At 41.3% G+C, this 13,173-nt stretch overlaps 1 protein-coding gene across 1 annotated transcript in view; it reads left to right on the forward strand.

The window, feature by feature from the left end:
* LOC115100267 (probable ATP-dependent DNA helicase HFM1) overlaps positions 1-13,173 on the forward strand; it is a 109,961-nt gene that overhangs the window by 77,347 nt on the left and 19,441 nt on the right. The window contains exon 5 of the mRNA XM_029618643.1: positions 251-298. Coding sequence (XP_029474503.1) covers positions 251-298 — 48 coding nt within the window. The remainder of the gene's footprint in view (positions 1-250; positions 299-13,173) is intronic.

The raw sequence follows: 13,173 nt of genomic DNA on the forward strand, positions 1-13,173 counted from the left end.
AAGAGAGATCTCAGTGTTCAAGTTTTAATCAGCTTAATGTACAGAATTTTGACTCTGGAGATGAGAAAGGAATTCAAAATTCGAACTTCTTTCCTGCAACTTCTATACCATTTGATGTGCATGGTAATTTAGAACACTAATAACTTTCTTTATTTTTAATATAGATATAAAATCCTTAACACACTCTTCATAAAATATTTTTATAGTAAAGATTCAGCCTTAACAAATCACTTCCTCTCATTTTCTTCAGATGCAACAGCAAAGGATTTTGGACTGTTACGACCTGTTACAGAAATCCGTATCCTATTATTATGGATTTTAATATAAATTAATTGTTTGATTCTAACATATTTCTCAGTGTCTCATTTAATTTTCATTCACAAAAGTTGGAAGCTGTATCTATATTTTAGCTTATGGTCTGAAGGATGTCACTGAAACATAAATATAACAAGAGAATGCCTGTAGGTTAAGATAGCTTATATTGAAGCCAGTTTTGTAGATTGGCTCAGCTGAGTCTGACAGAAGGCATCTTCTGCTTCCAACGCTTTCCCCAGGGTGAGCCCTGGGTGTCGACACACCCAGCTCTGCATAGGTCAGTCCAGCCTGTCCAGGAACTGTTTCAGAAGGACCTGATTGGCTACCTCGAGGCCTGTCTTTGCCTCTGGCTGTAGCCATTTCCACTATATTTCTCCAACATCACAGAGATAAGAAATGGAGAAGAACGCTGACATTCTCTACTGAAGGAGTAGCTCAATGCAGCCTTCGAAACACTGAATCAGTTGGGTTACATCAAGACTGTATAACAGAAAATCTGGAAGACATTTGTTCATAAACACATACAGAGACTTCTTGGTGCAGAGGTAAATGACTCTACTTTTTTTTGCATCTATATAAAAAAACAAGTTCTATGTATGACCAATGATTATACCATGATAGGCGCCCAGAGCTGATAATTTATCATCTGTAATAAGGGCAGCTTCCTTATGTGTATCATCTGTAATAAGGGCAGCTTCCTTATGTGTATGATGGTCATGCTCACTGAAATGGTTTAGATTGTTTTCTGCATAATTTTGAGTGGATATATGAAGGCTTCATATATTCCACCAGAGTTGCTGCATGAAGCTCAGCTCAAACTAACCTTTTAGTCATCCTGCAGTCTGACCAAAGACCAGATATATCAAGCAAGATTTTCTGATACTTCAAACAAGGATGACTATTTGATGGCTTCTGCTAATTGTTGATTTGTAAAGCTGAATTTGTTTTCCGTTCACCTTGTGAATTTTCCATGTTAGAGCATGTAATGTAATGAACTGTGTAGAAAAAGCTCAACCAAAGATTCAAGAATCTTGGATAAAATGTATCACACAAGCAGAAAGATCCTTAATACTACAACTAATAAACATTCACCATGGACAAAGAAACATATTTATAGGACCGTGATCAACTAAACCTTTAGGCAAACTCTTAAAGGCTCATATAGTAATAATTAGATCCAATTTGCTATGAAACAGTGTTGTAAAGAGAAATAATACGTCTTTTAACATTCAAGTTCCCAAAGTCCTCTCATTTATAATGCAAAAATCTTCCAGTATGAAAACTAAAAACTTAGGCCTAGATTCCTCAGTCTGCTATATTTATGATGGTCCACGAACAAAAAAGGGGTGGGGGAAAGCAATAGTGTGCAGCTGGCTGCATTGCGGCGGTGCATTTGTGCCTGCCGCAGTGCCGCACAGTATCACTCCCATAGCACATGGGAAAAAGTGTAGTTATTTCCCGTGGTGCTGCTGGCGATAATGTGAAAAACATTATCACCCGCAGCGCTGCTGGGATATAACCCCGCCCACACTCTTCCCCTTCCCTTTATTTGAATAGTAACGCGCTATGTAGCCGGTATCACGTGCGGTAGGGCGTTATCGCACATGATAAAGGCCTAATACATGCAATAAGGCCACATCGGTTAGCTTGTAATGTGTCTCATAATTCTCAGAATGCCGATAAAGCCCCTACATGTTGCCTTGTTTCACTAAGTCCTGTGTCAGGAGGCCTATGCTGTGCTTCCATGATATTTTCCAAATGATCTCATGCTTCGTTCCAATGATTCTAAAAAAAAAAAAATGGAGGGACTCAAATATTACATAAGGAATGGACGAAGACATCCACATGGGTATTACATTGGACTAGTTAATACAAAGATTACCAACTTTATCCTGTTTAAATATGTAGAAAAATACAAATGAAAAATGAGAACTGAAAAATAAAAGCAGGCAGCTCAAATTAAAGAGTACCACTCAATTTGCTCATTGAGCCCTTGAGTTGCTAACACCTGCAGTGAGAATATCCAAAACTGTTCACATTTGTTAAAAACAAATTGAAAGTCCACCTTCTCGATGGAATAGGTGCTTTTTCCAAAACTGTGCAAATAAGATCACTAAATAGGTGTGCTAAATGAATGCAATGTGCTACTATAGGAACAGAAAGGTTGTGTAGTAAGACAGTTCCAGTGTTCCATCAAATGAACACAAACATTGGGGGCTGATATAATGAGCCTTACTGAGCCTATTGCAGGTTTTTATTTATGTTTTAGCATGGGATTTTTGGCGCTAAAGTTGCCCAGGTATGTAAAAATAGCTTTAGTGCTGAAAGAAACTTATGGTAAGTTTAGTACGTCTGATGGCAGTGGGTTCTCATCTAAGTGCCAGTACAGATCAGAGACTCGTGCTAAAAAAAAACCAAAACAAACAACTTTTTTTTGTGCTGGCTGCAGCAGCAGCCCTGTAAGTTAAAAACATCAGGCTAAGGAAGCTAGCCCTATCCAGACAGACAGAGGGAAGTCTAGTGAGTTAGAGCCGGACAAGCTAGATTTTTTGTTGTGTGGAAACAAAAGGGAACATTTTTTCCATGCCTTCAGTGAAGCTGAGAGGTTACAATCACAGCAAAAAAATTTCAAGCCAGTATGAAGTGATTACTCCAGGCCTTCACAGAAGGACAACAGCAATTACAAGGTGTAGTACAAAGCCAGTGGGCCCAGCAGCAAGTCCTGAAAGAGCAATTGGGCAAAAAAACAGGCTTCTTTGATGCAGATTGCACAGGCTGTGCAAGCTACATCAGCTTTGCCCAACCCTTTGGCTCCCATGATATGTAAGATTAATCCAGGAGAGGACCCAGATAGCTTTCTAGTAAATTTTGAATAAACAGCTTGCTTAGCTGGGTTGCCAGAGTCAACGTTGACTACCTACCTAGGCAATTTGCTGACAAGCAGCTGTCAAGCTACATTTCAAGCTGCAAATCTAGATAGAAGGGCCACCTATGAGGGAACATTTATTTATTTATTTATTTATAATTTTTATATACCGACATTCTTACATTAAAATGCAAATCATACCGGTTTACATAAAACAGAAAAAGCAGGAAAAAATATTTCCATTGTCAAATACAGAGAACATTTATAATAAAATTGTTAACAAAGGCATAAGGTAGGAACTTGAAAAAAGGTTACTTAACAGAAAACGTAAAAGAAAAAATAGTAAATGAAGCACAAAGAGTTGACGTCGGGGGAGGGGCATGGTCACACAGCGTAGTCACCCATTTCCCCTCACCTCCTGATGATAGTTCCGTTTCTTTTTTTATTATTTAAGATGTGGGATGTACCCCAGATGTATACCGACAATGGTTCTGGTGGGGAAACCTCTGTCCATGAAAGAGTCCACGGAACCTTTTCTGTTGACTGAAGGAAAGATTGGCATGGAAGTGGCCAATCTAGTTCTACCGTAGCAGTTTCTAGATGGTTCGTACTCATCTATGCAGCAATTGGTATGCCAGCGTTCAAATCTTACCCTTGAATCTGCCTTAGAAGTTGCTGGTGCCTTTTATCAAGCCCAATCAGTGCCAGAGTGCACCAGGGTACAAGAAAGAGGGTCACAGCTTGATCCAGGAATCTGCAGTCAGGAAGCAAGGCATTTGCCATGGATCCCAGGAAAGGAGCAGCTATGGGACTTTGGCTCACAGGCATGTTTCCATTTCAGAGAAAGAGGTCACTTTACCAAGAAATATTCCTGGTTTAAAGAAGAAGCTCTGGGTGTCAACCTAATGACACCCCACTGTTGTAACTTTGTTGGTACTCCTTGTCTTAGACTTGGTGCTTTTTGTGGTCCCACTTGCTCTAGATGGCGGATCTCTATGCAGTCCCTAGTCAATTCTGGGAGTGAATAATTGCTCATTTGGAGGGAACTAGTTAAGCGTGTCCTCATTGACTATGACTTTACCTTACATTCATGGAGACCATCAACAGTACCCTACCACACAGGTCTTCCTGAAAATACTTGCTGCTCAGGCCAGCCTTGAAGTGGAATACTCCCACAGCTCTCATATCTTGTCCTGGGACATAATTTCCTGGACTTTGAGACTCTGTAGGTCCAACTTAATGATAAGTCAATCAGTTCTGAAGAAGAGATCTTTCTAGAGATCTTCTCTCGGGGAAGCCCAGAATTATATGTGAAGGATTTCAAGACATCCAAACCCTGACAACAGCACTTCCAAGGGAAGGCAGGGTATTTCAGATACCCAGAGGCCAAAGTAGATAAACTTACTGAGATAACTGAGGAATGCATCCTGCTTAGGCACCTTGGTGTATTGGGCACCCAAATTGGTCGCCTATTTGGGCATGCGGCCTAGGCGCGTATATGTGCATGTATTCATGTGCGCGCACTTTTTGTGTGCCTATTGTGAGTGCAGGTTTTATACACACATACTCCAAGCATGAGCTTTGACCATGCTGCATGCTTACAACTATGGCGCCTGTAGTGAGGAAGCCTAAGCACTTATCTATTTGTTCTGTATGCCACTTCAGGGTCATTCAGGCATAGCTTTCTTTAAGCCTGTGTCAGTGTTGCCTGGATGCTTGGGATGATTTCCCCCCTTCTTGTGGGTCTCTCTCCCTTGATTGATACATGGGACGAGTCGTCATGAACCATTAGCTCTCAGGATGTCAGGTTCGAACCTGTGGGGCCTGGAATGGACCTTTTTTCTAGGGCTGGTCTTCTGTATCGGCAATGCCTACTAAGCTTGGTCTGTCATTTCAAGTCCTTCCCTGTCAGGTTCCGCAGCCAAGCACGTGACACAGTACTGCCTGATAAGCTCAAATGCAGGTGAATCAAAATGATACCGATGATGTTGATGGTGATGAGGAACATTTGCACATCTTTGGAGCCAAATCAAACTCTACTCCATTACTTTCTTAAAAATGAGTTACTGGGTTTGGTCTCTCAAGCATTGAAAACCCATGGAATGGCTGGACTGGGCTCCTTAGGAATGCAGAAGAAAGTTCCTGTTTTGGTACCCTATGCAAGGCTTCTTGTTTCTTTCCCTTCCAGGTTACACTCCAGGGATTGATTGATCTGGAATGGAGTGTGCCAGGGCATCCTTTAAAGGAGGACACATCTTGGCAGGTGTACACCCCTTGGATCCACAGACTAAAAAGTAGTTGCATTTCCCTAGGGTGGATGCTTTGGTTTGTTCTGTTATGAACCGTACCACCATCCCGGTAGAGGGAGGTGCGGTGCTGGAGGATGCTCAGGATAGAAGAATCGAGGCTATCCTAAAGCAAAGCCTTTGAAGCATTTTTGGCCTTATAGAGGAGATTCTTCCCTGGAAAATTGGGCATCCAAATGGCAGATGAAATTTAATGTGGATAAGTGCAAGGTGATGCATATAGGGAAAAATAACCCATGCTATGGATACACAACGTTAGGTTCCATATTAAGAGCTACCATCCAAGAAAGAGATCTAGGTGTCATAGTGGATAACACATTGAAATCGTCTGTTCGGTGTGCTGCGCAGTCAAACAAGCAAACAGAATGTTGGGAATTATTAGAAATGGAATGGTGAATAAACGGAAAATGTCATAATGCCTCTGTATCACGCCATGGTGAGACCACACCTTGAATACTGTGTACCATTCTGGTCGCCGCATCTCAAAAAAGATATAGTTGCGATGGAGAAGGTACAGAGAAGGGCGACCAAAATGATAAAGGGGATGGAACAACTCCCCTATGAGGAAAGACTAAAGAGGTTAGGACTGTTCAGCTTGGAGAAGAGACGGCTGAGGGGGGATATGATAGAGGTGTTTAAAATCACGAGAGATCTAGAACAGGTAAATGTGAATCTGTTATTTACTCTTTCGGATAATAGAAGGACTAGGGGGCACGCCATGAAGTTAGCATGTGGCACATTTAAAACTAATCCGAGAAAGTTCTTTTTCACTCAATGCACAATTAAACTCTGGAATTTGTTGCCAGGGGATGTGCAGTTAGTGTAGCTGGGTTTAAAAAAGGATTGGATAAGTTCTTGGAGGAGAAGTCCATTACCTGCTATTAATTAAGTTGACTTAGAAAATAGCCACTGCTATTACTAGCAATATTAAATGGGATAGACTTAATTTTTGGGTACTTGCCAGGTTCTTATGGCCTGGATTGGCCACTGTTGGAGACAGGATGCTGGGCTTGATGGACCCTTGGTCTGACCCAGTATGGCATGTCCTTTCCTCAGATCTCAGTTCTTTCACCCCAAGGACCTTGAAAAGGAAACAGATTCCTGCAGTGGAGCCCCTCAGTCTTCCAGTGAAAGTTTGCAGGCTTACTTATTGGTTCAGGAGATAGGTGGCGTCTATCCATTTTTTATGACGGGTGATTTCAGATTACTTTGGATCAATGTGTTCTTGAAGCTTTTTGGGATGGGAATCCTCTAGACTTTCTTCGCATTCCTCCAGATGTCTTCATGGTCTCTCTAACTCCCCTCGGCAGAGGGTAGAAGTGACAGCGACATTACAATGGAGGTTGAACCTGAAAGCAGTGATTCTTGTTCTCGAATTGCAAAGATTTACATTTATTTGGTCGTGCCTAAGAGAAAAGGCTCATTCTGGCACTGGATGTATATCCCCATTTGCTGGGAACATCAGCGGTCTGTTTTGCTATTCTGGATCATTTTTACCAGTTTCAGGTCTTGCCTTCAGGCTAGCCATGATGCCCGGGACCTTTTTCCTAGCTTATGGTGGCAGTAGCGGCAGCTCTCCACAAGGGCCATATTCTAATTCTCCCCTCTCTGCTTGATTCATAACAAAACCATGGAAGAGAGTATTCACTCTTCCCACAGGATATTTCCTTGCTACAGGAACTAGAATCAGTGGTGAATCTGGCCTAGAGTGATTTGTAGCCGTCTCAGACCCTGGAGTATCTCGGGGTTTGGTTCGATACAAGGCGGGGCAGAGTATTCCTGCTGCAGTCTCGGATCCACACCTTGATGCTGCAGCTTCGATCCCTGTGGAACCCTCTTTGTTTGACTGGGGAGTCTTATTTACAGGTCTTGGGGGTTAATGGTTGCTGTATTAGAAGTGATTCACTGGGAAGAGGGCACATATGCGCCCTCTTCAGCACCTGTTGATCTCCTATTGGAGTCCACAGTCGAAAACCTATGTGGTGAGGCTGTCTTCCCATTAGAGGTACGATCCCAGTTGATCTGCTGATTACAGGCAGATCATTTTACGAAAGGAATTTCCCTGATAACACCAGATTGGTTGGTACTCATAACAGGTGTGAGCCTCCGGGACTGGGCGGGCTCACTATCAGTTGGTGGTGCAAGGGTGCTGGAATGCAGCAGAGCGGCAGTGGAACATCAACAAACTGGAAGCATGAGCTGTTCAATTGGCATGCCAGCAATTGGCCGAGCAGCTTCTCCTAAGCATATCCACCTTTCTTATGGCTGAAAAGAACATCATCAGAGCCGATTTCTTCATCAGGAGAAACTTGGACCTAGGAGAATGGGAGCTGGTGGACGAGGCCATCTGCTCCTGGTGAACTGCAGGGGCCTATCGGATCTAGGCCTATTGGCACACTTCAACAACAGGTGGAACCCAAAAGCTATGGGCAACAATGCTCATCTTCAGGAATGGTCACGTGGTGCCCTGCTGTATACGTTTTCCCTTGGCCTCTGATAGGCAGGCTTGTCCAGAATATTTACAGGTCAAACCAACACCGTCCTTTTGCTGGCTTCGGATTGGGTTCAGAGGCCATGGTATGCCGATCTCCAGAGACTTCTGGTGGACAGTCCTCTCAGGCTACTGACTCGGACAGATCTGTTACATAGGGGCTCATTCTGCTGTAATTTCCATTCTCCTTCGGGCCGGAAATTTTCTACTTCTCTAGCCTAAGTTAGAGTTTGGTGGATCCTTGAGGCCTAGAGTTCTGAGCGAGGTATTCAACCACTTGAGGTGGATATTCCTTTGATTTTGGAATTTTTACAGGACTGCTTATTTAAGAGTTTGGTGCTTAGCACCTTGAAAATTCAAGTTGCAGCCCTGGCTTGTTATAGGGAAAGAGTCATTGGAGGACCTTTGTCTTCCCATCTGGATGTGCCCGTTTCTTGCAGGGAGTTAAACATCTTTACTCCCTGTTGGGGCTTCCAGTACCTCTGTGGGACCTTATCTTGGTACCTCAAGTTTTTGGCAGGTCTGACCTTTCTACCTTTTTCCTTGCGGCTGCTTACCTTGACGACAGTTATTTCTGGTAGCAATCTGTTTGGCACGTTTGGTCTCTGAGCTGCAGGCTCTTCCTGCCATGGGCCTTTTCTCCTTATGTCCTGGGTGTGGTCTAACTTTGGACTGTGCCTTCCTTTTTAGGCCCAAGGTGATTTTGGAGTTTAATTTGAATCAGTCCTTTTCTCTGCCTGCCTTTGACAGGGACAGAGATAAAGCTGAGTGCCGCCTTTTACATTTCTTCGACATCAAACGTTCTTTACAGTGGTGTTAGGAGGTGATTAAGGCTGTTTGGAAGTCTGGTTTTCTGGTTGTGCTCCATAAGGAGCAGCTCCATAAGGAGCAGCAGCATCACAGGCAACGATTACCTGCTGGGTTAAGGAAGTCGTCATGACTGCCTGTGTGGTTGCTGAAATTGCCTTACCAAGACAGATTAGACTGTATTCCATGTGGGGTCAGGCGGTATCATGAGCGAAACTTCATTTTTTGTCACCTATTGCCGAGAGGTTATTTGGTCATCTTTGCTCACCTTCTTCAAGCATTATCGCTAGGACTAGAGAGGACACCATGTTTTCGCAGGCGGTATTGTTTGGACTGCTGGCAGCCTCCCACCCTTTTTAAGGTTAGCTTTGGTACATCCCACTCATTGGGATTGACCTATCCAAACACTAAGGAAGGAGAAATTACTACTTACCTGATAATTTCCTTTACTTTAGTGATGGGTAGGTCAATCTCAGACCTGCCCTCAGCTGCCGGTGTTTAAATTGGTGGTTAGCCTTCCTCAGGGTGAGTTAAGCAGAATATCATTCCTGCTCTTTATTGTCAACTGGTAAGTGACTTCTCTAGCCCTTAGTTTGCTAGATATGTTCCTTTCTTGACTGACTTCAGTATTCCTGTTGGTTGAGAAACATGAGTGCTTGCCTGTTGATAATAATGTTCAAGTATAATCAGTTTTGTTAAGCGCCACACCATTTTTTATGACGCTTATAGCCAGGGAGACAAGAATACTTATATTTTTGTTGAAAGCATAATTTTTTATTGTTCAGTTTAAGTATTCTTGGGAGATGCTGATGCCATGTCTCTGACACACTGACTACCAGCATCTCATCGTATACAGGAAGTGGTCCTTCTTTTATAGATAACATACAATATTGTAGAAGATTCTAGTGTGCGTGACTGCCCAAAGAATCATTTACATAGGTTGTCATGTCAACCACATGATGACTGTCTCTGAACTGCCCTGATTAGTTTTCCCAGGTGTGGCCCATTTTCCCTCACTCTCGAGATAGTCCTTTGTTCTGTTAAAAATCTTACTGGTCAAGGTAATTAACATATCTGTGGCTGTGATTATAGAAAAGACCTGAGAATAGTGCCTTTTATTGTGACTGGATAGCCTCAAGCTCCTACCGTTGGTTTCTTCTTGTATGACCTTATGAATAAGCATCATCTTGGAGCCAGCTTGACTGTGCCTGTCCAGCTGAGTTCTCCAAGTCATTCTCAGCAAGACACTTAGAGTTTATTCAGCCCAGGCAGGCTAAAGAAAACCTGAGGATTCTGGGGATTTCCTTCTCCATGTTGATTTTCTGTTCAGGCACATATCAGTTTGTCCATAGTTTGGCTTTTCCGGAGAATACTGGCGGGCTGATGTCGGGACGGGACTGTATGACCATTTATTTATTTATTTATTTAACTTCTTTTACTATACCGACACTCAAGACCAGGTCTTATCGTACCGGTTTACATTAGAACAAGGGGAAAAAAAACCAATTAACGTATAAGTGGAAATGAGAAGTTACATTAAAACAGGGAGAGTAAAAACATGGATGTCGGAAGATAGGACAGAATTAAGTAATCAAACAATAAGTTAACAAAAATGGAGATGGAGACAGAGCAAAACAATAAGTTAACAAAAATGGAGATGGAGACAGAGCAAAAGCTGACCATGATGTCAGCTTTTGCTCTGTCTCCATCTGCTGGCAGAGGTGCATAAACCATTGATGGGATTGACCTACCCATCAATAAAGGAAAGGAAATTATCAGGTAAGTAGTAATTTCTTTGTTTACTCTGGCCTTAAAAAATGCTAAGTATGTGCTATGTAGAGCAGAATGTGGTTGGTGAAAGAGTCCACCCTCTCCTCTCAAAAACAGAGTATATGACTTGTTTTAGTCTATAGGTGTATGAATTTAGAGGCCAAGAAGAACTAGGATAGCTGGTAATAATCCAAGGGAACTCTGTGCCACAGTAAAACATGTAACCAGCATTGCTTATGAGCAACATAGCCTCTCAGGATTGGGACTATATCTTAATCATTGAGATGATGTTGCTAGCTACTTTATTAAGAAAGTTGCTGTTCTTTGTAATAATTTTCCCACAGGGTGTGGTATACCATTATCAGTGGAAAAGGTTTGATTGTGTTTGATGACATCAATTTTCCTTTGCTTCTAAATCTGAAGTTTTGCAGATCAAGAAGAAGATGAAGTTATCTTCTTGCCCTTTAAATCCAGTTCCTTCGAACCTTTCAAAAACAAAGGGCTTGATTTTAAAAAGCATTTACACACTTACAATTGGGTTTTACATGTATAAATGTACTTTACCCATGTAAGTGGGCTTTTGAAATTTGCTACAATATATGCCATTGAATTGTCCATAGGATATTCATGTGTAAGTGCATTTTATGCACGTAATTGGCTTTTTAAAATTGCTATGATATGTTATATTTACACATGTAACTCCTTTTAAAATTTCCTCCTATATGTGATGATCTGAGCATTTATATTATGCAACTCATAAATTTGTCATTTACTGAAGGAATTCTTTCAGACTCTGAAACAAGCATCAGGATGTCCAGTACTCAAAATCAGGTAGTTGACGTATTGTAATTATTGGATTACATATTGTAGATGATCATTTTGTTATAGATCAGCAGTTGACATTAGATCAATGTCAGTTTGGTTTCAGAAAATGTTTTATTACTGAGACACTACTCTTATCCACATTGATTCAGTCAGAAGAGGTTTCAATAGTAGTCAAAGTTTTATGCTAATTCTTTTAGACATTTCTGTGGCCTTTGATACAATAGATCATCACATTTTATTGGCATGTCTTTAGGAAGCTGAGATAGAGAATGTTTTGAGCTAGTTTACCTCTTATTTACATGGATGAAAGCAGTGAGTTCACATTTCTAATCAATCATCAGAGTGGCATCAAATAACAGATATCCCTCAAGGTTCCACCTTATCTGCCACTTTCTTCAACATATATTTAGCTCCGTTATGTAAACTGTTAGCAGATTTAAATGTAAATTATAAAGTTTACGCAGATGACATCCAATTTTTCATTCCTATGAATGTCTCTTGGTCTATTATATTTAAACAGGCAGGAATATATTTGTCAGCAGTTAGGAGCTGGTTGAAACATAATAGAGTAACTCTGAACATTGCAAAAACTGAGGTTATTGTGTTAAGTAGACACCATCGAGTAGATAGTCCTCTCTTTTTCTGAATTTGAAGGACATAAATTACTGATTCAAACTTGTGTCTTAATTGATTTTGATTGGTCAATGAGAGCACACATTAAGAATATTTTTAAGACAGGTTTCTTCAAGTTACGAATGTTGCACTGACTAATGCCTTTATTAGAGCCAGAATATTTTTGTACAGTACTCCAATCCCTAATATTCTCAGGAACAGATTATTGTAATTCTTTATTCATCGGACTTTCTGCAAGTAATCTTAGATCTTTATAATTTTAAGAATTCAGCAGCACACCTATATTTGATCATCTCGCCAGCTTTACTATCCCTTCATTGACTTCCAGTCCAGCGGAAAATTAATTACAAGGTTATAATGTTAATACATTAACTAGTCTATTTTCAAAGGCTTGCGTGCTAAAGTTGTGAGATATATGCGTAACTTGGCCTGGCATACGCCACGTGAATTTTAAAACTCACAGGGTAATGCATATATCTCCCTAAAAATTGTTCTCACCAAAAGGGGTGGGGCATGGACGGGCCAGGACTACACCACGAAGTTAGCACGTAAGTAGTTATGCATGCAAGCTCGTGCCGGGGTCCCCTACCGCATAACTTTACTTCTGCTATGGACAGCGTGTAAGTCGTGTAACAAAAAAAACGAGGCTAGTCAGCAGGGTTTTAAGGCTTGGGGCTAATAGGATAAAAGGTAGGCAAGTTAGCTAAGGGGTTTAAGAAGTCCTTTACTGGTGCATACTAGGAAAATTTCCTATTGTGTCGTCGCGTGTACCTACTAAAATTCCCCCCACTTATGCACTCGAGACAGCATTCGAGTGCACATGCACACATCAATGTAAAATCATGTGCACATGTATGCGCGGATAGCTGATTTTCTAACACATGCGCATATACGTGCGTATGTCATAAAATCAGTGCATCCATATACATGCACAAATGTGCACATGTACGCGGGTCTTAAATTTTATTTTTAACTGATTAATACTTCATCACTGTGGATTTCTTTTATTTTACGGATCTATAAACCATCTCATACTTTAAGATCTTCACAGAAGGGTTTATTAGATGTCCTGGTACTGAGAGTTGTACATTTAACTGAAACTAGAGAACAAGTATTTGCAGTGGCAGGTCCACTTTTGTGGAACTCACTTTCTGAGCAAC

Source organism: Rhinatrema bivittatum, chromosome 10, assembly GCF_901001135.1.
Source record: "Rhinatrema bivittatum chromosome 10, aRhiBiv1.1, whole genome shotgun sequence".
NCBI classification, from domain to species: domain Eukaryota; kingdom Metazoa; phylum Chordata; class Amphibia; order Gymnophiona; family Rhinatrematidae; genus Rhinatrema; species Rhinatrema bivittatum.